The sequence below is a fragment of the Sander lucioperca genome, chromosome 24, assembly GCF_008315115.2.
Source record: "Sander lucioperca isolate FBNREF2018 chromosome 24, SLUC_FBN_1.2, whole genome shotgun sequence".
NCBI classification, from domain to species: domain Eukaryota; kingdom Metazoa; phylum Chordata; class Actinopteri; order Perciformes; family Percidae; genus Sander; species Sander lucioperca.
Genome location: NC_050196.1, coordinates 7,013,919 through 7,038,812, shown reverse-complemented (window position 1 = coordinate 7,038,812; position 24,894 = coordinate 7,013,919). Strand labels below are relative to the sequence as shown.

Here is a 24,894-nt window from a genome sequence, read left to right as displayed (position 1 = left end):
TTTGTGGAACGGTGACATTTTACCTAAATCCCTGATTCAGGGTTACCATTTCTGCAGAACTACACTGTGTGTGTGTGTGTGTGTGTGTGTGTGTGTGTGTGTGTGTGTGTGTGTGTGTGTGCGTGCGTGCGTGCGCACTTCTTTCACACTCTTCCCTCAAGCCATACAGAGGGACAAAAACTAACAACCAAAAACATCTTGATGTATGACAGATGAATATGGACAGATCTGTCATACCCCCCACCCCTTCTGTCGTTTTGATTGTCCATCAGGCCACGCCACTGTGTACTGCGACAGCTAAACACGAGCTAGCATTAGCATCCAAGCTATAACCGCAAAAGGGCACACAGGTCTTTCATCTGTGGCTCTTCTTACACTGAATTATAACTTCTTCGCTGCTGTTGCTGCTGCTGTTTTACCTTGTGTTTAGTAGTAAAAATACGGAAAAGGCATACATCATACTTTACATAGAAATGGATGTATGCACATTTAAATACATGCACATTGTTGACAGAGTGGACAACTTTTTAGCAAACTGCCCCGTTGTTTACCTTCTGCCCCCAGGGGGGTTTGGTAGGTGGTACGACTGAGATACTGCTCCTGCTCATTACTGGACTCCTGCTCGTCTCGTCTCGCCTGCAGCACTGGAGAGCTGTTGTGTCAGTGCAGAGTGACGTGCAGAGAGGCCGGAGTAGCAGAATAAATGCCAACTCACACATATTCTTACAGCACATATCATGGAAACACATGCATGTACACACAAACACTAAACATTCATGCTCACAACCTGCCATCATGTATTCAGGATCCGATTGTCCTGCTCAACTATTCATGACTGTGTGTGTGGGGAGGGGGGTGGGGTGTGTGTGTGTGTGTGTGTGTGTGTGTGTGTGTGTGTGTGTGTGTGTGTGTGTGTGTGGGTGGGTGGGTGGGTGAATGGTCGGCTGCATGCCTGCTTTTTTTGTGGGCCTGATCAAAGCAGACAAGGTGCAGAGCAGAGGTCTCTGAGGTGAAATTAAAATCTTGCTGCTTCCGCGGCGCGGAGGGGGAAAGTGATTACCGTTAAATTAAAAGGTACGACCATAAAAGCCTGCCACGAACGAACCCTCGCAATTCATCAAAATGATCCCACGGTGCGTCTTTTGCTTATCAAATTGTAAAATATTGTCCGTGACACTGGCGTAACAGGGGCGTAATTAATGCACTAAATCAATTCCGAATCACTCTGCGCAGAGTGGCCCTGCTGGGATGCCGTCATTATCACAAATTATGGTGGCAGATGCACGGGGCGCGAGAGGAACGTATAAAAGCTCTCGCGGTGTCTTCCCCTCCCCGTACAGCCAATCCTGTCATTCCCCACTCTCTCTGACTCAGTGAGTGTAAAACAGTGTGGCATTTCTCTCCACTCACACCATGCTATCTTATTACCAGGTGTGAATAGTGTTATGAGTGCTAAGTGAGCGCTATTTTAGAACATTTTGAAATTATTCCGTTGGCTGCCGCTGCCGTGTGGGTTTAATGACAACATGCACGTCTTCATCTTTAAAGAGGTAAAGCGAAGAGATTAATATATTTATAGTTTTAGTTCTTCCTTTTTATATTTGAGGATAATGAATACATAGAGACTCGGCACACAGTTCCAATTAAAAAACAACAGTTTTATTTCTTAAAAGGTTATTTACTCCCACACAACTGAAAGCCTTCCCTTATTGAGTGCTGTAAGAATGCAATTGTTGAAGTTAAAAGCTCTTTCCTTTTTTTCATTTTTGCATGAGATATGGATGTGCTTGTTGCTACCCCAAAGAAATGATCGTATCTCTCTTATCTTATTAATAAGTATCTTAGTAATAAAGAAACCTATGTATATATAATAAACCTCTACAACACTGTGAGTACAACAGAAATATTAATACGATTTAGATGTCATTCCTAATTCTTTGGCTTGAAATATTTGGCCAGAATTCATTATTTTCCTGGACAAATACCTCATCTGAAATCCACAAAAATGTTGACAAAAAACTTGCTAATGGACCTTGTGGTAAATGTCAAAGATGCATTTTTAATCTGCTGAGAAAGATGTGATTGAATGCCGCAGAACTGCTACTAATGGTCCTAGTCAACTTTTAATTCCGATTTCACGTTAGCTCTGAGTGGGCAGTGCGGCTTTAGTGCATAGCTTTTCCTTCATTATTATTATGGCCACAACTTTGGGTATATAAGAGCGAGCAGCAGGAATTCAACCTGTGTCTCTGTCGAGAAGAATCCCCAAACATCCTTCCTCTGGCACCACCCAGAAAGTTGGGAAACATTGAGAGTACTAAGGGTACCACACTTCTGCAGCGAAAAGTGAAGCCAGGCCAAGAAATAACCTCTTATCACAAAACACAACTAAATGTGTTTGTTTTTCTTGTGCCAGTCTTGTCTCAACAGCTTCCCATGAACTTTCTGAAGTCTTCAGATCTTAGCTGCTAACTGTGAGACAGACTGAGATCACGTGCCATTTTGGAGGCAGCGTACGCATCGTAGCTGCAGGATAAATTATGTATGCCTATTGCATCAAACATTTCCTAAAGATTTTGTGTCTCGCAATGATTTATACGATTTTTTAGCAATTGCATATTTCTCACAGTGCACCCAACAAAAGTTGAATTTCCTCCATTCTGTAGAGTTCCAGAGTTGATTAAAGTGGTGTGTTTGCATATGAACTCCCAAATTGCACATTGCGTGCATGCAAAACATGTTTGGTAGTCTCGCATCGGCACACATTTTATTATTCCTGGGGGAATGATAGTGGCACAGGATGCAAAGAGAAACGAAAGAAAAAAAAGCAGGAGGAGAATCACATTTGCAGAGAAAGCAAGTTATTTTCCTCTGGCAGAAAAAAAAACTATCTGGAATTGTTATGTAGTTTGTTGAATGAATTTAATCAAATATCCGTTTATGAACAACATCATCAGCATAACATGAATCTCCAATGGCCACAGGCCATACAAAAGCATGGTATTGTTTGTATTAGTCTCTATGTACAAGTGAGTACTTCCATTAAATGCTAATTTCTATTAGAAATTGAATTAAATGGAATTTAATGTATCGTTATGTGAAAGTTTTTTAGACTCAAGTGTCTTTCTTATCCTGTCCATACATTTCTAGAAATGCCTAAAAAAAAGTAGATTAAAACATATTCTTAAAAAAAGGCTTTAGGAATCAATAACCTTAAACTAGCTGCAACATTAAAATGCTGCTTACAGGTTAATGCATACCTCCTAACAATCCGATAATAAATCGCATATCATAATGATGATTACAGCTTCTTCATGCTATATAAACCAGCACATAGGAGTACAACCACTTTGATGAATTGTGGAACACACTCCTAAATGGCATTAGGATATGGTGTTGGCATTTGTCACAAGTGGGACACATTTGCCTTCATACATGGAGGCCCACCCCTGGTTATACACACACACACACACACACACACACACACACACACACACACACACACACACACACACACACACACACACACCACTGTGTCATCCCAAAGTCCTTGTCAAAACTAGCTTGCAGTATTGAAACTGAAACATGTCAGTGTGTGTGTGTCTGACTCTGAAAACTTGGCTTTCAATACAACCAGTGGCAACTTCTGTAATTGTGATCCAACATGGAAAAAAGTACAGAACATGTTTTTTTTTCCATAGACTTCATACATGGTGGCAACTTTTGGTGCCAAAGATGCCCAAATGGGTGATCTGGGACGAACCTAGCGTGTTACAGTGGTATTCTACCATAAGTCTGCTATTGTTGTCCTCTTGGCTCTATTATCCGTTCTTATTCAGCTTGGTGTCGTGCAGCCACTGGGATTTCAAGTTTCTCCCAGTGCAGTGGAGACATGGTGCACGTCACATCTGTGACAGCGGCCCTGCCATTTAGAGCATCCAGCCTTTCCCCTCGGCCCTCTTTTCAGATATTAAAAACGCATCTTCGTGGCTGATTAATTTATGGGTGTGTGTCAATTGTTTCTCCCAATGCCTTTTTAATATCTGCCTCTCGCAGCTGGCTTTGGGAAAATGCTGCTCCTGCTATGCTGAGTGGAAGGAGCAGATTGCGTTCCACAGTGACATTTACACCGCGTACGTGCGAGGGTGAGCATGTGTCTGTGTGTCCATGTGTGCGATACATACCGAAAATGTTTTCACTTTTGCTGTGTCGATGTTCAAAGGTGCAATTTCTAGCATGGCATTTTACTTTTACTTACTTTTTAGCACAAAATGTTAGAATTTAGCTCAAAGCACCACTGTGCCTACGCACAGCCTCACAAAGGCAGTAGCATGGCTGTAGACTTAAAGTTGTGTTGTTCTTTGTTTTTGAGGACTGTTGCATAATTGGAGCTCAGCAAAACAATGGAATGGTTAAAGAGACAAAAGCAGCAAATATCTGCCTGCTAAAAGTAACTCCAGACAACCACACAGATTGACCCAGAGCTACTGACACCATCCAATTCATTTCAGTTTTATTTATAGTATCAAATCATAACAAGAGTCATCTCAAGACACTTTACACTATAATTTACAAAGACCCAACAATTTCCCAATGTGCAAGCATTTGGTGCAACAGTGGCGAGGAAAAACTTGCTTTCAGGTAGAAACCTCGGACAGACCCAGGCTCTTGGTGGGCAGCCATCTGCCGCTGCCGGTTTGGACACAGACACTGATACAGATATAAAGGTATAGAGAAATATGATTAATAATTATAGAAGTTGGAATGATGAACAGTGGCAGTTATAGGAACAATAAAGATAGTTGAACTATGACTAGAAATATAAGTTGTAGCAGTTCAGGGCGGGGCGTAGCAGGGCGTTGCGGGGCATAGTAGGGCATAGCAGGGCGTAGCGGGGTGTAGTAGGGCACAGCAGGGCGTAGCGGGGTGTAGTAGGGCACAGCAGGGTGTCGAGCAGGACCACAGCAGCAGCTGCAACCAGGATTTAGGTGCCAAACCAAGAGAAAAAAGGACTGTTCCTTTCTGTTCCATCATGTTACTTTCTCTTTCTGTCCTTAAATGGCTGTAACTCCATTAGAGCTACTGTCAACTATGTCCCATTTATTCCCATTATTACCTAGTGTATTGTACATATTCTTGATATTTCAAGAATATGTACAATATTGAGTGTATGCAGAAAGAAGAAAGCAAACACTCATCTCCTATACTCTGGGGCCTCATGTACAAACGTTGCGTACGCAGGTTTTCATGCACACGGTGTGATTTATAAAAAATAACTTTACGTGAGAACGTGCGGGCCGTCACACAAACTTTTGAGCAGACGTGAGAATGTGCGGCCATCCGCAAAGTCTTGTCTGGCTCTGTAACATGGCAAATTCTAAGTGAAAAGTACCGAAACTCACCAAACATTACAAAATAAAGTTTCCACTTCACTTACTGGCATACGTCTAACATATTATATCCGCTGTTACTCCATAGAAGTTTGATCATTTATGTGGATCATGTTTCACATCTTTCACACTATTAACTGTTTAATTTGCAGGCTCTTAACCTCTGTTAAACATGAGGACAGGAAATTAATGAAAAATCTACTTAGAAAATATTTTCAGTCATCCTCTGTATTTCCAATAGATGAAATATCTACTCACTGTGCAACAAAAGGATCGGCAGGGAAAAATGCAATAGTGTCTGTGAGTCTGTAGTTGCTGAGGCTCAGACATCCATGGCGTACAGGAGGCGGGACGCACGGATCCATCTCCCCAGGAACAAACGCTGGGTCGGGTGGGCAAACTCATGATGCGTAATTGATCCCGTGGGTGATTTGTAGGCTATGTAAGTGAACAAGGTGTACCCGGTAACACTGGGCTGTCTTGACTGTCTTAATTTTGCGCATATTTCTGTTACTGTAGTCCTATTTACTATTTCATCATTTCATCCATGCGTGGCGCAGCGGATGCTTGCGCACTGTCACCTGCCGTGGAGACGTTGGCCTCACTAACCTCTCCTCCTCCTGAGTCGGGTCTCCCTTGCCCTACTAACACTTAGAAAATAAATGACATTACATCAGTGAGTTCAAACTGCTTATGGTGCGTAATTTGGACTGACACTGAGATGCATGTTGTTTGGTAACTGGTGTGCAGGACCTGGCGTACGCCCGGTTTTTATACATGTGGATATTTCTGTGCGTAGGTACTTTTCAAGTTTTGGCCGTACGCCATCTTCTGGTCTTTTATACATGAGGCCCCAGGAGCTGGTTTACATACTGGCAGAAAACTTATTCCATGCATTTCCGTCCTCAGTTATCCGCTCTGCTGCTGGATGCTCGCCGATGGCTAGAACCCACAGTCTAAAAAAAGCACGCTGCTTTGTTTCAGGAAAAATCTCATCACAAAGTCAAAAACATATTGTAACAAATATTACAGTTTAGTGTATTTTTTTTGCGGGGTGGGTTTTGTTCTCTAAAGGTGCTCCTGATCCAGCTGGGATTGCAACCAAAACCCCTAGAGCTGAACAGAACAGAAAACCTGCAGGCTTCTCCGACCTTAAATACTTTAATTTTGAGAGAAACCAAAACAAGTCGAGAAAAATAGAATTTCATATATAAATTGTTTATTAAGGGTCAAGAAAGAAGGCGGATGAGTTGCTTAAAGGAAAGCTTGGGCAGGAAACGTAGAGATGAAGGAACACTAGATTAGATTTTTATATTGTATGTCTTTGCGATATGCAACTTTGTTGACTCAAGCATCCATGCCGACTTCCTCCTTAAGCCATTTTTCATGCTGCTCTGTTCCTGGATCACCCAGAGTGGTTCTGACACTTTACAAGAAACGTTTGCAGTTTATTCATATACAAGATTGCAAGGAAACAAAATCCACATCCTTGAATATGTCCGTCATGCTGGCTTCATTAGAAGTCAATAGGATACGGAGTGGATATTCATAGGACTATGTGTGTTATGTCACCAAACCTTAACACCTTCCGACAGGTGTCTAAACACAGCCAACTGATGTCAACATCCATCGGAGTGTGGGGGATCCTGTATACGTATGAATGAAGCTTTTTGACAGGCATTTGTCATGTGTGCTCTCTCACATTTCATTATCTGGTCAAATTGATTTATATTACCAACCCACCCCCTCTACAAACGATGCGCAAAGATGCCCCTGTAACAGACACAATTCCACAAACACACACACACACACACACACACACAGGTGCATGCACACAGGTGCATGCACACAGACATACACACACCTCGCGCTGCCACAAATCAGGACATCCATCTCCGATTAGGGCGATTTGATTCCAGAGTAATGAAGTAGTTTAGCGCTGAAACGCGGTGTGCTTCATTACTGCTGATGATGCCACTGCCATTATTTTCTACTGAGGCAAAATGGCTGACAAATACTCTCCCTAATACACACGCACACACACATACGCCCACACCTTATAAAGAGACAAGACATATCAAATCTGACATGGTTGTAATCAGTCCCACAGCTGCCCTGTATACCTGGCCTGAATATATTTGTAGTTTTCTACAGTTTGTATGTAAGGATGAAAAGTGTTTTAAGTATGAAAACTCAAAGGCTGAGTTTTGTGATGTAGTAGTTATGCATGTATAGGAATATAATGGTTAGTATGAACATATGATTGTGCATGTAAGTAGCATTTTGTGAGATTGCGGTGCCCTGTGTGAGAGGAAGTATGATTTATGTCCTCAGTGATATTTTATAACACAATCATTGCCTGTAACTTCTTATTTTCCGTACATTCACAACTCTCCACACTGGGAATTCATATATTTTTTTTGTCTTCCTTCCCATTGCCGTGAATTGATTATCCAACAAAGTCTTGCATTGTCTTCGATTGGCTGCATCCTACCTCTGCACTGGGCCCAATCATCAATCACTTGGAAGGGCCGTTAAGCACCTTTTCTTCCCCAGAGGAGTGAACTGACATTGGGCCTCGGAGGCCACTGAGCTCCTACTCTCCCTGGAGTTGCCCCCCCCATGCAGAAGATTGGCCCCTCCCATCAGGGATCCTGCCAGTTCTCAAAATCTCAGTCCTAAACTGGGATGACCATGAATAATGAGGGACTTAAATATGAGATACAGGAGCTCGGTGCTATAGAAGATAACGTGCTTCTCACTTTTTTTCCTCCATAGCTACTGTCAAGCGAGCAGAAGCCAGCCTGTGGCTGACGTGCACTAGCTTTGTCACATAACTGCATTATGTAGGGTCCCCAAAGGCTACAGCATAATGCGATACGCCATGCGACTGTTGCTGGGCTGCTACAACAGGCTCGCCTCATGAGTTATGTATTAGTGTTTTCACTGCAGCTTAAGGAACAGATACTGTACCGCACTGTCACTGTTTTAGTTTGGCCTGCTAATGTGCAGCAAACTTTCCCCTTTGGTAATTTTAATTTCAGAGTCAGGGTCTTTACTGTAAATGTGTCTTGACAACACAGACGCCTCACGGACGCCGCTCATTAAACAGGCTTATATGAGATTGTCGGGCTGTCTTAGACAATAAATATCAGTGCCCGAAAGCCAGCAGCACAGCTGCTGCTGGAGGCCCACCCCTGGTTATACACAGAGACACACACACACACACACACACACACACACACACACACACACACACACACACACACACACACACACACACACACACACACACTACTGTGTCATCCCAAAGTCCTTGTCAAAACTAGCTTGCAGTATTGAAACTGAAACATGTCAGTGTGTGTGTGTCTGACTCTGAAAACTTGGTTTTCAATACAACCAGTGGCAACTTCTGTAATTGTGATCCAACATGGAAAAAAGTACAGAACATGTTTTTTTTTTCCATAGACTTCATAGCATGTATAAATCAATATTTTTACATTAAGTTTTCAAATTTTAATCACTTAAGGAAATTGCAATTAGAAGGTTAATTTCCCAACTATTGCACCAGTTACCAAAGTTGGTTTCCTCTCGACTTGTTCACCATCTAAAATTAAGTAAATGAATACTAAAAATACTTGAAGATGAGTGAGCACTAGCCTTGTATTATTTAATACATAATAAAAATCACTTTTGATTAACCTTTTTCTGATTTGAAATTCCGTGATCCCAATCACGGTGCAACTTGACTCAGGACACTGTGAGAGCAGATACTCCTCCACTCAGAGCCCGTCCGACTGAAGTCTTTTGATTGAGCTGAGCAAAAAAATTAACTTTTCTTCTTCCCTAATGTGCTGGTGGAAAAGCTAAAATAGCTTGAAGGGAGTGGATTTCAAACTGCTCTGATGGAAAGTGGTGCGTGGGTTCAAAACACTCGCTCGTCCTCGTTTGATGTAGTTTCCAATTGATGTGAGCAAAAGCCCCACCCTCCACCTCCTGCACACTCTTCACCCTGTTGATTCATCAACAAACTTGAGAGGTTTCGTACAACAACAAAGACAAAATCTCCTACAAATACTTGTACTGAATGAGTCATTTTCACGGTGACATTTCATGCATCTGGATTTTCATTTATTTCAAAGTCAATGGCCCTCCTCTCAAAGGCCTTGATTTTCTTTAAACAGGATTTCTCAAAAAATCTTGAATGTCACGCCCGAGTGCTCTCAGCATACTTAGCAGCCAAACAGTCGCATGAGGTGAAGGAGCGCATACTTCTCTTACAGAGCTCGTTGAAGCGAATTGGTAAACAGCTCCCTGCCCGCCGATTGACTTTGCTGCCGTGTGGAGGAGTCAGATTGCGCCGGCGTTCCAGTCGGATCAAACTGTTGAGAGTCGGCAGTGTTGCAAGCTGACATGCGCCGCTGCACTCTCCTTGACTCACTGGCAGAGTGCTCTATATGTATGGAAATGAGCCATAATCATCATAATATGTGTCCCATCTCTTGTTTTTGATAATGGTGTCATTATACGTTTTTTGCCCCTGCATGATGCCTTTTTCCCTCCTTCCTCTTCTCCTTTTCCACTTTGCTGGGCCTTCCCCTCTCTCCATCTATTCCCCACCCCACCCCCACCCTTCCTCCTTTTCTTCCTCCTTCACCGAATCATTCCTCCTCCTATCGCTCCTTCTCATGCCATCTACCTCATTTACACTCTCACTCATCCAGATGACAGGAACAGGTGCACTATTAATTATGCTTTGAAATATATCTCCTCTGTGCTCCACTTCCCTTCCCCTTATCTTTGTGCGCTTCCTGCAAATGCTCCACTACACTTCCCCTCCTAACCCTAAACTTCTCTCTTGTTTTTTTTTTTTTTTTGTTTAGATCCTTTTACTTTCTATACCTCCTTTCATCTGTGGCGCCGTTTCGTTCTGCATCCCACTACTTTTAGGCCTGCTGTATGGAGATTACAGCCTAATTGTGTCATTATCTGGAGATATCAAACCGTTTTCACATGATCATGTCCTAACTATCTCATTATCTCAACCCAGCAACTTCCTAGTTTGTAGCGCTTATGTTTGCTATCGCGAGATAACAATGGAATTACATCGTTATCTCAAGGTATCAAACACCGCTTTCTCGTGAGCACGACTTAAATATCTCATTATTTTGTGATAACAAAGCTGTGTTTTTGTGGGAGATCCAGCTGTTTCGCCCCACTGGTGTTGTTTAAGAGTCTATCCAAATCGGCTTAGCCGAATGAAAGCAGCGCTGTCAGAAGGAGAGACCAGAGTAGATTACAATTTTAGAGAAAAATAAATAAGAGAGAATTTACTCCACGGTGGAAATAAACCCACATGGATAGAGCCCTCAGTGTTGGATCACAGCAGAGTACAAATCTCAACATAATGAGTTGTTTAGGTTATAATAGTGAGGCATACAGATGGGTGACAAATGAAATTGATGGAGAGGTTTGAGCTTCAGTGTTTCCTGTCATAGATTGGCCAACTCAATCAGCATTCGTTCAACTAATTCTCCAGGTTGTTCTTTTATTTATTAGTGGAAAGTACATTCACTCAAGTACTGCACTGAAGTACCATTTTGAGGTACTTGCACTTAGTTACATAAAAAATAGGTCTATAAAATACAATGCACTGTCAAAGGTTAAACCAGTGATTTGCAAAAAAGGTTTTCATCATATTTCCTCGAAACTTCTCAGATGGTTTAATTTAAACCAGGGATGCACCGAATCCTAGCCTGGGAAAACCCTGACGAACTTCCGGCAAATTTGAGATTGCTCTGCAAGTCAGTCTGGCCAAGAGCCCATTCAAGCCCATCGAGGCACCAATCACAACCGTTGAGGCGAGCTTTACACGATGACGATAGCGCAGCGACGGCAAGCAGCTTTTTGTTTACATTCAACATGACGGCCACTGAAGCGCAGCAACCCGTTGATGCCGCTGTAGCTGCTACGTCACCCGGATCGTTGGTCTGATTGGTTGAAGGACTATCCAATTGCGCCCAGAGGCATTTGAGCGGCGTCCGTTGGTGACGCCCCTTTCGAAATGGACTGTTAATGAAGCTTGCCCAGACCCACTCTCAGTTACAACTGAGAAGGGTCTGGTGTCAACCAGGCTAACCGAATCCAGGATTCGGCTTCGGATTCGGCCGAATATTGGGCTTTTTGACTAGGTTCGGTTTCTGCTGAACCTTAGAATTTTTTTCCACCGAACCCTACGGTTGCACTACGCGCACTACACTGGTCGACGTAATGACGGCGCCGTTGATTATGGGAAGGTGTTAACGTAGGTGGATTGTTCATTGCAGTAGGCTGTGAGAAAGTGGAAATGGAACTCGTGAGCAGAAAAAGTGCTGTTTGGCAGTACTTTCAATCAAAAGAAGGCCATTCAAGTCCAGCTACATGTTCAATTTGCAATGCCGATTTGTCTCGTGGTGGCAAGGACCCTAAACAATACACAACATCGCCGCTGTTGAAACATTTGCGTGTGAAACATCAGAAAGAATACGAGTTGTGCATGAAGGAATCTACAGACAGCAGAACAAAATGCAGCAACTTCAGGTACGGCAAAGGAAGAATTTTTTTTTTACAGTTAAAATAAAATGTAAATGAAAAATACACTGCTGTGGACGTTGTTTACTTTATTAATGTGTTTACTGTGTTAATGGACTGAGGATGGGAGTAGGATTCTGTATTCGGTTTCGGATTCGGCAGAATCTTAACCAGTGGATTCGGTATTCGGCCGAACCCAAAAAATCTGGATTCGGTGCATCCCTAATTTAAACAACTGTTCAAGGCCAAAAGAGGAAAAATATGAAAATGTATAATATTTAACAAAGAGAGCAAACATTCAGTCCAAAGCCAAAAAAATTAGTACAAATGTGTGTTGCAGAAATTAGAATTTCTTCTATTATTCATCCCACATTGATCATCTCTTTCCTGTGAACCTTTGGAGGGGGCCCGAGCCCGGGGTTGGGAACCACAGCATGTGCAGCCGTGGCTGCTCGTTGTTTCCACACATACATGTATGCACTTTTTTTTTCTATCTTGTAATGGTAAAAAAAAGTCAAGTTTCATTGCTTCAAAGATGAAATTTTTTTTCCTGTCCTTCTTATTCTTCTTGCATTTTCCTTTAAAGGTCCAATGTGTGGGAATTTCTCCCATCTAGCGTTGAGATCATATATCGCAATCAACTCTCTCACACCACGCAGTTCAAAGTACGTATTACATCTACGGTAGCCTTCACGCTTCAAAAAGCCGGTCTCTTGCTCTTTTCAATATCCTTTTTCTTTTTCTGGGCGAAGAAGAAGACTCCTGTTCCTGAAATTTGGATTTGCCGGAAAGCTACGATACTCATTAGCAGCTTTAGCAGCACCTGTGAGTTTATCATGTGACAGCGAAAACGCGAAAGGCGGAGCAGTATGTCCTTTATGTCCCTTACCGGCTAACGTATTTCAAGATGGAGCATGAATATGGAGCGTCTACCCCAGTTCATGCGAATGCAAATGTTAAATTTCAAACCAAAAGGAATACTTCAATTGATGGTGGTTGTAAATATTCATGAAAAAGGACAAGTTTGTGAACGGGCAACACAGATTTTGATAATGAACAACTAAACACGTTACACACTGGACCTTTAATGTGTTAAACCAATGGACCACATGACGAGGGAAAAACATACAATGATCCTTTTCCAATTATGTTGGTGACATACAGTTAAAGGGGGAATAATATCTAAAAATACACATATCCAGATGGAGGGCGTGCGACAATGATGTTTTTAATTCAACCCTCTTAAATTCTCTAATGCAGCGTTTTTTTCTTCTTCTCTAAATCGGGGAGGAAGCCCAAAGGCGATTCTTGGGAAACTTTGTATGCAAATGTATTGGCTGTGTTGGCAAGGTTTCCTGAGTATCTGCAAAGTAAGTTGAATGAAAAACTTATAGTAGACATACAGGTTATTAGCCTAAAAACATGCAGTTTGGTGAATTAGTGTCTTTTAAGGCATATTTGAGTTCTAATTGGAGGTTCCTGAGCCACGAGTCACTTTGTTTTTTACATTTATAATCAGGCTTTAGTATTCACCTCACATGCTTCTACTCTCTTTTTTTTACCAACTGCTGCTGAATTATGACACGAAACAGTCGACTGTGCGTGCCAGGTCTCAATTCATTAACTGATCAATAACTTTTTTCTACTTTGCAAGACAATTTTCAAGACAATGTTCCTCCTTCCAAATCAGAGTCACTACAAAGTGACTATGTCTCCGTACTGCGTGACACAGAAAACATGTTCACAGATGTGGAGGGGTAACAGGTGCCTGAGCACAGCAACTCACAGCCTCGTATCAGGCAGAGTCGGTTTCCTAGACAGCACAGCCACCTTCTATCATGATTATGTTGTGTGGTAGTAGATGAAGCACTTTTGACTCCTCTGCCTTGGCCTCGATGCAATGTATCCTGGAGACGCAATGGGCAATTTACCAACATGTGAATCTCACAGTTCTCCCAGAGGTAAAGCGAAGAGAAGAAAGGAAACAAGCCTGCCGGGACCGCAAAGGATTCTGTTTGACTGAGCACTTCACGCTAGGCCACTAATTGCCTACGATTGATGGAGAAAAGCGCTAGAGGAAACGTTCAACTTGCAATGCATCGTGGGTAGTTGACCTATGTTGACGAAATCTTGTCTGTGCCTCCTGGCAGCGTTTTCTTTTCTGCGTAGGTGGGGGTTATCGGAATATCTGAGGCTTGTTCGTGCGTTGAGATGTGTGTGAGCGAGCGAGTACATTTCTGCACAAAATCCTCTGTGGCTCTCACAACAGAGAAAACACTCCGATCCATCAGAGTCGAGCTGAAATCAAAAAAGATTCACTCGAAATGATAAAATAATGACCGGGACTTGTGCCAGCCTGTCTAAAGCTGTGGATGTTTTTTCCTCCTTTTTTTTGAGCCACTTTTTTTTTAACTCTTAAGTCACAAGCTAAGGGTCATTTTAGAGGAGGATGAAGATAATGTGTGTGAGCAATCGGGGGTTCATGCACCTTGTTGGGATAAATTCGCCCTCCCACTCTCCTTCTTAAGTTTATATTGTTTTGAGAAAATACAAGGGAAGGATCACCGTCCGCCTTGTTAAGTCTGAGAACATCACCTATACATGGCAGCGGTGGGCAGCTCCTCCGAGTAGCGTCCTTCAGCTTCTGTGTTTGTCTGAAAATTGAGCGCAGTTGATGCAGCAGGAGGGAAGATGCAGGTGCTTGTGTTTACTTCCCTCTGGACCTCCCTCCTCCTTGTCTCTCTGCTTCCTCCCTCCTCCAGCGCAGAGGAATGCAGATAAATATTGATCTAGAAAACCTTCGGGGAAAAAAAAAAACTATTTATGGCGACGAAAGGAAATTAAATAGTCTCAAAGCGAAAGGAAATGACTGCGAAAGGGCAGAGTAATCCTTTAATTTAATTAGGTAAATTACAACAAAAGAAAAATCCTTTCTAAGTCTGTATTTTTTCTGCTTTTTTTTTCTGCCTGCTCTCTTCCTCTTTGCTCTCCCTCGCTCCTACTGGAAGGCTTTCCTGCGGTTGCTAAGCAACAGGGAAACAGTTTTTCTTTGGTTCCCGGAGGCTGGCAGGGAGAAGGGGGCACAGTGGCAGCACTGTGGAGTCTGCCAGCAGCCTAGTGCGTGCCTACAGCTGGGTCGGGTTGCAGAGCAGACTCCCCTGTTCCCAGTCATAGTGCCCCCTGGCAGGCACCTTGGGGTTACGGCGGAGCTAAGTAGAGCAGGGCGAGCTTGAAGTAAACACGGGGGGGGGGTCACGACGGGGTCAAAGTTATGAAACGGCACGACATCCAACCCTGGGGCCGGATCAACAAGCCCCCTGGAGAGAAAAAAAAACACTTTGTTTTTAGAGGCTGAGTCACGAGCTGCATGTAGTTGCACAGAGTTGCGTTAAGTTGCACAACTTGCTAACTCTCTAACAAAAATAGAAGAAGAAAAAAAAAAAAAATCACTAAACATTTGACACAAAAATTATTTCACCAAGGGATTTCTGACAGGCAGTGGAGTACCTCACAATAGGAATCCTTTTTCCAATAAGTATGCTAATCAAAGCCTACGCTGAAATGGATTCTACTGCTCTTTTATTATGTCGTTCTTTCACTCCTCAGGTGATTGACACATTGTTATCTTGCTAATAAGCACCTCCAGTGTCTGTTTCTTTCCTATTATGTTAGTGCTACAATAAGCCAACTTGGCAGGTGCGCGTGTTTGCCGAGCGCCCAGTATAGACGCAAATCTCAGCTACCTGCTATTATCCTGAAATGCAGGCACTCCACACACTGTGTCCTAACTGTCAGTCTCCACTAGCATCCCCAGGGGTCAGCAGCCAATCAAACCTCACATTACTCATTCCCTCCCTCCCTACCTCCCTCCCTCCTAACCAATCATCTGGCCTGTCTCTGGTCATTAGGATGTCTTTGTAGCTGCCTGTTGCTTCCGAAACCGGTCTCTTCCTGTAAATGATCTTAAATGAGAGGTCATTTATTGATTTTTCAAGAGTTTAAAGGCATGACAGTGTTGCTGCTTTGAGCACCAAATAAAAAAAGCCAGTATGATTGTGTTCACTTGTTGGAAGCCGGAGGGGGATCATGTCCTTGTTGCTGTAGTAGTGACCCCTACGGGTTGGTATTGGTACCTGTGCAGTAGGGATGGGCGATACCACACTTTTAGGATTCGATACGATACCGATACTTTTTCTTGCATTTTCATCGATATCGATACCGATACCGTTAATTTCTTATTGGCAATTTTTGTCAGTAAAAATATTATTACATTTAAGACAAATCACAAGACAAATACAGACCATTTATACAAAATGTATTATGGTCAATAAAATAAATAACATAAATATGAATGAAATAAATATGAACAAAAACATACACATTTTCAGGCCCTTGGCTGTGTCGCTGTCGGCTGTGTCGCACGTTGACGCTCATTCGCTCGTCTCCTGTCACGTGACATGGGCCAGCTCAATACGCCGCCAGGTACAGGGGTGTCCTGGCACATAGTCATTTAAGTAAGTAATCTAAAACAGCTGAAAGTGATGCATACACCCCTCATGAAGGAAGGCCAGAACAACTTCCGGTTCAGCCGAGGAGCTATCAAATAAGGGAAGTGTGATTCAGCCTATGAATCTCTGCACGTTTTACATCCTCTTGGTGACACCTCTGGCCCCCGTGCGAAAAACAAACACAACTTGGAGATAAAAAAGGAAGGATTCCCAAAAGAGAACAGAAAAAGCCACAGGAAAAAAACTGTGTCTGCCAAATGCTGCAAACAAAGCCTCTGTTGTACAAGCCAGTGGTGAACCTTGTAACCCCCCCTCCTCCCCCCCCCCCCACACACACACACACACACACACACACACACACACACACACACTCTTTTAAATGTAGAGTCCTAATTAGGCTTGTCAGTGGTGGTCGGTAAAATGTGTTAGTGTGGCATTTAACAGCTGTTAAGTGTGTGTGTGTGTGTGTGTGTGTGTGTGTGTGTGTGTGTGTGTAAGTAAGCTCAGGCTGCTGTTTGAGATAAATATTGCATGGCCACAGAGATGGAGCTGTAGCAACAAGGGATAAGTTGTGTTTTAGAAGACACACTGTGTGTGTGTGTGTGTGTGTGTGTGTGTGTACACAATGTACATTATATTGATGTAGGTTTTGTGATCTGTCTTGTTGTTTTGTTGATGTTGTCATGTTTTTACTGTTGGATTTAAATTGTGCCCTGCCTAGGGACTGCAGATGTAAATTTGCCTAAGGCTAACTCTGGTACAATGCATCAAATGGCAACATTTATGTTAAAAATTGTACATGGTCCCTAACAAATAAAATGAATAAATAAAATAAATAAATACACACATCAAGCTATCTGGCAACGATGCCGTATGTGAAGATGGTGCTTGATTGATAGGGCTATCGTTAACCTTTAACCCTCAAGTTTTGTTCTGACATTTCTTTAGAGATGACCCCAGGATAAGGAGAAACACTTTTCTGGAGAATTCTAATAAAAACACTCAACATTTTAAAGTGTCCGCCATGGCCACATCCTTCAGCCTGATTTTGAATTAATTTGCCTCATCAATTGCATAACACAGAGGTAATCAGCATGATTTTTTTTTTGTGCCTTTGAGAAGGTCAATTGATGCACGATGAGGCAGATAGTTGAGGTCTGCCATGTTCTTCAGCATGGCATTCAGCAAACTGGAGCTCTCTTATTTCCACATATTATGTGTGCCTGACACTATTTTATATCTATTTTTCTTCTATTAGTTTAAGGTCTCTGAGGAATCCAATCACACCTGACTAAGAGTTCCCATATGACATCTTTCACCTACATGATATAATATCAAATACAACTACAAATGCACTTTATTTAGATTTGAAAATATTTCCTTCAAAGGTATGATTGGCTTCACAAATGTCATATGTGCTAGTAGCATGGCCTCTTAAGCCTCTAAGAACAGCTGAGAGACTGTCATTAGAGGAGACGTGTAATCAGTCTTCAATTGAGCTGACATTTCAATCACTTTGGACTTTATATCCAAATATTTCACGAGCTTGACATTTCAAAATGCAAATAACATGCTCCTTGCACAGAAAATGAGAGGAACGTGTCACCGCCTTTAGTGAATTCGCAGACATGGCTAAAAAGGCATTTTGGCATTGAAAGTGAAGCGTTGGGGGAGGTGGTGGATAGTGTATTCACTTGAGATCATCCCCAACAACGGTTTAGATCACTGACTTAAGACATTTGACAATCATTTTCTATTAAGAGTTTAAAGTTTTTGTTTTAGTTTCTTTTTCCTAATTCTATCACCAGACAAGAACGTTCATATTGGACGATTCTGCAAAACCCCAGATTACGTTCGGATTACTCCAATAGTTGCACTTGACAGCTACAGTACAGTGGGTAAAGTTAGGGTTGTGGATATTGCATGGACAATCTGGTTAGGGTTAGGCACCTAAAACAATTGGTTATGGTTAGGAAAAGATTGTGGTTATAGTTAATAAATATATATATATATATATAATGTCTATTTATCCTCTCTGTACATAACCCTCTATACTCGTTATCTGTCACTGTAGACATGTAATCTGGAAAACCTGTATTTATCTAACTATACACTGTTGTACATAATTAATCTCTATCGTCTACATAACTGAACAGAATACTGTACTCAACCTGCACTTTGGTATTTAATGCTTCTTTTGCACTGCTGGTTGGATGTCAACTGCATTTCATTGGCTCTGTACCTGTACTCTGCTAAATGACAATAAAGTTGAATCTAATCTAATCTAACTCTGGCGTTAGAGTCCAATATAGATGTAATTCTTGGGAAACTGGGCTGCTTTTTCATCAAAACAAATAGTGCGGAAAGTAATGTGCATTTCAGAACAATCAGGAAAGAATTTCCTTGAAACCTGTAGCCATGGAATCTGAGCCTTCGACTACATATTGAATATACTCTTCTTTTTTTTCATGCAGTCAATCAGAGAAGTGACCGGCTACGTGTTGGTGGCTCTAAATCAGTTCGACTACCTGCCGCTGGAGAACCTGCGGATCATCCGTGGCACCAAACTGTACGAGGGACGCTACTCTCTGGCTATCTTCCTCAACTACAGGCGGGACGGGTACTACGGCCTGAGGCAACTGGGCCTGCGCAACCTCACAGGTCAGAATGATTGCACGAGAGTCTAAATATTTAATGACATGCTCCATAACCAATACACCAGTGTAAAACTTCACTTCCACTCTTAACAGGTAAATTAAGCAGAAAATGAATCATCAAAACACCATCAAATTATGTATATTTTATAGTTATTTTCATAAATGATTGGACAGTTTCCCCCCCCCCAATATTAACTCCCTCAGTAGATGAATTATGGCATTTTTCTTAGGGATGTATTTTATTAGCAGGCTGCAAAAAACATTGCCATTTCCTGCCCTAAAAATGCTTGTGTTTTGACTTGTTTGTACACCCACAGATTTAATAGGGCCTTTCAATTAAGTCACAAAATTGGAACTCAACTTTTGAAGCTTCCCTGGCAAATTAATCTTCTGCGTTTCTATAATGGAGGGATCAAATATCTGTGAAAAGTCCTTTTTACCCATTAATTACATTTTTGTTCGCACACTGAAAAGATAGGCTTCTTTCAAGGAGTACGTTTTTGGTAGTGGTTGTGTTATGTTTTATGTAACAGCTGTACATTTGTTGTTGTTGTCATGTGAGAGGGCATAAGCTAAAGTGGATCGCATTTGTAAAGGGTAGCTTTTGCCTGCGTTATCTTTCTCTTGGTGTCAGACCTTTGGGTCATGAACTCGGCATCAGTTAATCTTTGCCATTTTGGCGTTACCCAGTGGTGGCGGGGTGACCTTCCAACTCCAGTCAGAATAATGGCAGAGAACACTTTCCTTTGTTACAGGTTTTTAACATCATGTTTTAAAGTACCAGCTTCACTGTCTTCCTGCTGAATCACATTGTCTCTCCCTGCTTTCCCCAAATAGCCATCCTCATTAGCTGTATAAATCATACATGTAATTCTAACAGAACTGAGCTGCTAAAAGATTCACTTATTCCTGCACGTCAGGAGTCAGGTGTTGCCTTTTTTGTCCCTGTCTTGGTGGCCGCATTACCATCGCCCTGGGAGAGAAACGCAAGCTGTCGTAGGAGAAGCACTGGCCGAGGGACAACTGTCACATACAATCTGAGGAGAAGCAGTGGAGATCAGTCAGGGTCACTCTTTTTCTTTTACAACATTTTTGATGCCGTACTGTCTAGAGCAAGGTCTTAAGTTCGCTGAAGTAATGTCTTCTAGGTCTTAAATCATTTTAAACAGGTCTTAATTTCCATACCTCTAATGCTCATTGAAATGTTCCCGGAGCGCTTTACAATGTTCTACACTACAAAATACTAGCGTGGATGCCAGCCGAACTTAGCCCCGCCCACAACATTTGAGGTTGGGAAGTTCGGTCTGGACTTGATCCGTTGTGGAGCAACTATGCTCCAACCAGAGCTGTTTGGACCAATCAAATTGTCAGGGCGGGCTTTATACGATGATTGACAGATGATCAACAGTAACGTAATCAACCACGTCACCAAAGAGCGCTTGGGTTGAATTTGTTTACAACAAAGATGGCTGCCGCTGGAGAATTGAGATGTGTAGATTCCGCCATCGTGTCTGTTATAGAAGCTATCGACAGCGCATTCTTTTTAAAAGAGGAACAGAGAACCGCGATCAAGGCATTTGTCGATCGGAAAGATGTTTTTTGCCGTCCTTCCTACGGGATTCAGTAAAAGTTCAATTTATCAGCTGGCCCCGTTGGTCGCTAAGAAGATGGGGCGCAATGAAAACCCTGTGGTCATTGTGGTTTCTCCTTTGGTCGCACTCATGGAGGACCAAGTGAAAGAAGCAACCGAAATGGTGCATATGTCACATACTCCATTGCTCTGATTGGTTGTAGGTCTATCCAATTGAGTGCAGAGGCATTTTCTTTCCTGGTTCGGTTGAATACACGCCCCATAATCACAGCGCAATGGAGCGGTATCAGACTCATATTCTGAGTAGAATCTGAGTATGACGACGTCAGGCTAGTTGTTTGGGCCTTGTATGAAGGTTTTAAAGCCAAGGCTTATGATGAATGGCACAGCATTATTCTTTATTAATTCATTATTATATATTATTCTTATTCTGAGTAGAATCTGAGTATGACGACGTCAGGCTAACAAATGACACCAATATGCAACTTATATTGCAGCCAATCTAGACACCAGTCCTATAATGCCAATGAGAAAATCTGGGAATTGTTTCAGACATTGTTACCGCACTCTGACATCTGACCTTTTTTGTTAATATAGGTCTTAAATTTCATTCATAACGGTCTTAAAAAGGTCTTAAAAAGTCTTTAATTTGACTTAGTGAAACGTGTAGAAACCCTGTAGAGTTACAGGGAAGATGGTAATCAGAGAGAAGCTCTCATTAGGGATGGAGGTCAGGAATAAAAGAAAAGAAATATCCAAGGCTGAATTAGATGGTGACAGCACTTTGGAGGATGTACTGAATGTTTAAACAGTGCCGAGTGAGTTAAGGAAAAGGTATTGTACTTGCAGAAAAAGGTTTGTTGTCTCAATCTTCCTTACTTAGTTTCATGTTGTATCCCTCCACTTCTCTTATTTAGAAACTGACCACATAGGACATGTTTGTTGTAGACGAGACCGTGAAACCGTGAGCGGGACGCCTTTTCGAGTCTCTACACAGCGTTTTCTTCTGTCAGATTTTGGAGGAAATTTGCTGGATTTATTTATGGCAAGAAAAACCAGGAAAAGAGCACTGTTGTTCCAGCACGAATGGAGCTAAATCTTTTAGAGCGTATCACAACGGCCAATGGAAAAAGAAAATCGTGTCCAACACGTATGTCCTCTAAATAACAGCCAAAGAACAAAGACGAATGCTCGAGAAGCTGCCAATCCTCCGCACAATTTGTTCATACCGAGGTGTCAGAAGTCATTTGGTAGCCTATGATTATTTCAAATTGTATAAACTGCTACATGCGGTGCCTTTATAATTAGTTTTGATTTTGCAGAGGAGAGAGAGATCTTATGAACTTCAGTTTAGGTAACTTTTTTTGTCTTGTCTGTGTTATTGTGTTTTACATATTTTTATACTGATATGAACCTGTGTGTCTGTGTGCCAGAGGATGAAGCAAGGAAAAGGGTGCAAAATGGGCTCAATCCCACCATGGACTGACCACGTGGGATGTGCCCTATACTGCCAAGCCACCAGGATGCCTCTGCTGCATCCCCCCTTTGTTGTATTTTGCCTGGGGCTTCTTCTCTGGCATCGATCTGCCCGCTTTACACTGCTCTCCTGTGGGCATTGCAATTTATCCTACATCCATCCTGTGTTTCTCCTGCAGGCAATTCTGTGTCACATGTTTCAAAGAGGAACCAAATTAACTTGAGTGTAAAACAAAAGCCCTGTGTCTTGCAGTCCTTGACCACCCTTTGCAAGTTTTTGGGGATGGAAAGCTGCACACACTGATGAGTTAAAACCATACGTTGGACAGCGGAGATTCATCCTGGGCTCTTATGCCATTGACTTTGCCGTAGTGTTTTGGTGATTGATGGTGGAGGATCAAACTGTGATCCATATTAAAGCACATGACAGGTTTAGTGCAATAAGCAGCATTTTATAGAGTCTGAACACGGTGATAAAGGACTCCTGAGAGTTGTAAGGGCATGCTGACACCCTAAGCTGGTAAAGTAGGAGGGCGCCTTCCATTTTGACCACCCCTACAAAGAAAGAGAGGCCTAAATGGACCTTTATCCTTGTCCCTTTATCCCTCGTGCGTGTTCTTTCTTTTTTTTCCCTTCTACCATGGACGTCTTATGACATTCTCTGTCATTCCGCAAACCGCACTAACGAATGCCTTTTTTTTTCTGCAAACCACAGACTGCAACTAGACTACAAATAACTTGGATCATAAAGAAAATATGTGCAGACCTGTATTTTCTCTTGTTATAGTTCTTTCTTTCCTTTTATTTCATGAGGAACTGCTTTAGTGTGCTCACCTGTTCTCCAATGTATTTTGTTTCCCGTGAGGCGAAGATTTTACATGATCAGTGTCCTTTTATAATCTTGCACGAATGAGGCATTGATGGAGTTAGTGCATAAATCTGTGCCTATATAACTTTTTTTGATGTTGGCTGAAGTCCAGCCAACATTCAGTACATTTAGTGAAAAGATCAGGATGTTTTTCTTTATCTAACTGGAAATGCTGGGTGAGAAATATAGTCGATCGTATCTTCAAATAATCCTTTCTGGGTGCAGAAAGGTGTTCCTTGCATAATTCATGTATGTGCATTATCTACATCTCAGAATTTTGCTTATTTTCCTGAAACTTTAGGAGACTGTGTTGATTCTCAGAGGCTGAATTTACCTCTGCTTCACAGCTGTGACTCTCCACCGGCCCCCCCGCCTGCCTGGCCACACATCTCCTGTTTCAGCACTTCCTCAGGATGGGTGCCTCACGTCGCTCGCCTTCCATCTGATTCCTATGCACCCTGACGCTGCTATTAAGCCAGATCCAACCATGCATATGGATCAGTGCTGTTCCTCTTGATTCCCTCCACTCCTCTGCCTGCTACCAAAAAAAAAGGTCACAATTAGACTGGCAGATTGTTCTCCCTTCGCAATGAAGATAATAAAGCACATTTGCTTAGAGTCATTGTACGATGAAATGTACTTATTTATAATTAATTTTGCAGCCACTTTCCACCATATCTAGAGGGGATGTACTGTGCGTGCCCGAGTGAGAATACATTTCTCACTGCACACAATACATTAAACAACAGCTTCACTTCACAGTGGATTCGCTACACGGTGGGAGTCCACAGAAAGCGTGGAATTCAATTTGGCTGTGGAGTCAGTGTGCATACAGCTGTGCAATCTAGTATAGTAGCAGGGATATATAGTAATCTGTGTTAAAGAAACTCCCCTGAGATCGACTCCCCCCTATGATGCTCCTGCAGCTTCTTATAAACCTTTATAACCTGTAACCGACATGCACAACACATGGACTGTGTGCATTCATATAACATGGCTCGCTAGAAACCGCAGTGCTAATTACCCCATACTGCGCAGCAGTGGTGATAATACCCACCATAAGACTCTAAGAGCTGATGAGGTGGCGTGTATGAAATGGTTTTCACATTTAGTTCCCCCCTCTTTCTTTTGCTTTGTTTGTGAGCTTTTTTTTTAAACTTTTATTTTCTACCCTGCGAAATTGCCCATTTGGATGGGGGCCAAATGGCTCAGCGTGCCCCAAAGAGAGCTCTGACTCCAACTTCCCATCTGCCAGCAATGCCCCCCCCCCCCGTGCTCGTGTGCAGAAAGCAAAGCACCAGCTCTGCCATCCCCCCTTTTTTCTCCTATAACCCCTCTGCCTTTCTCACCTGCTTTGCTTTGCTTTCCTTAATGCTCATTGGGACTGTAGTGACGCTACCATGGTTTCACAACCCAAGCAACCCAATAATTACAGCATGTTTGTATTTTGAATGCATTTAGGCCAAATTATCAACAGCGGTTGCTGCTGAGATGAATTGATTAATAGACTTTATTATAATTAACCCCATGTGCATCTTCATTTTTAGAGCATGACTATTGATTTACCGGCTCACAGTCACTGTGCTCAGCTAAATCAGCAAAAGAAATGGAGATTTTTCTCCGTGTTTAAGGAGATTTGCAAAATGCTGATGGGAGGGAATCCAAGGCTATGTTTAGACGGAAACGATCCGAAGAGAAAACGCAAAAGTGGCGTTGCGTTCTCACTTTTTATTCCGCGTTTAGACAAGCGTTTTTGGGGGGGGGGGGAAGCGTGCATATGGTGACGCAAAAGTGTGTCAAAATTCGATGTAGTGTGCACACCAGGCGGCTAGGT

At 42.4% G+C, this 24,894-nt stretch overlaps 1 protein-coding gene across 6 annotated transcripts in view; it reads left to right on the top strand.

The window, feature by feature from the left end:
• Positions 1-24,894, top strand: part of LOC116044446 (receptor tyrosine-protein kinase erbB-4) — a 281,156-nt gene that overhangs the window by 137,166 nt on the left and 119,096 nt on the right. For all 6 annotated transcript variants that reach the window (XR_004103671.2, XM_031291606.2, XM_031291607.2 and 3 more), the window contains exon 3: positions 18,943-19,129. Coding sequence is in view for 5 of the 6 variants with exons in the window: in XM_031291606.2 (XP_031147466.1) it covers positions 18,943-19,129 (187 nt within the window). In the remaining variant the exon portion in view is untranslated. The remainder of the gene's footprint in view (positions 1-18,942; positions 19,130-24,894) is intronic.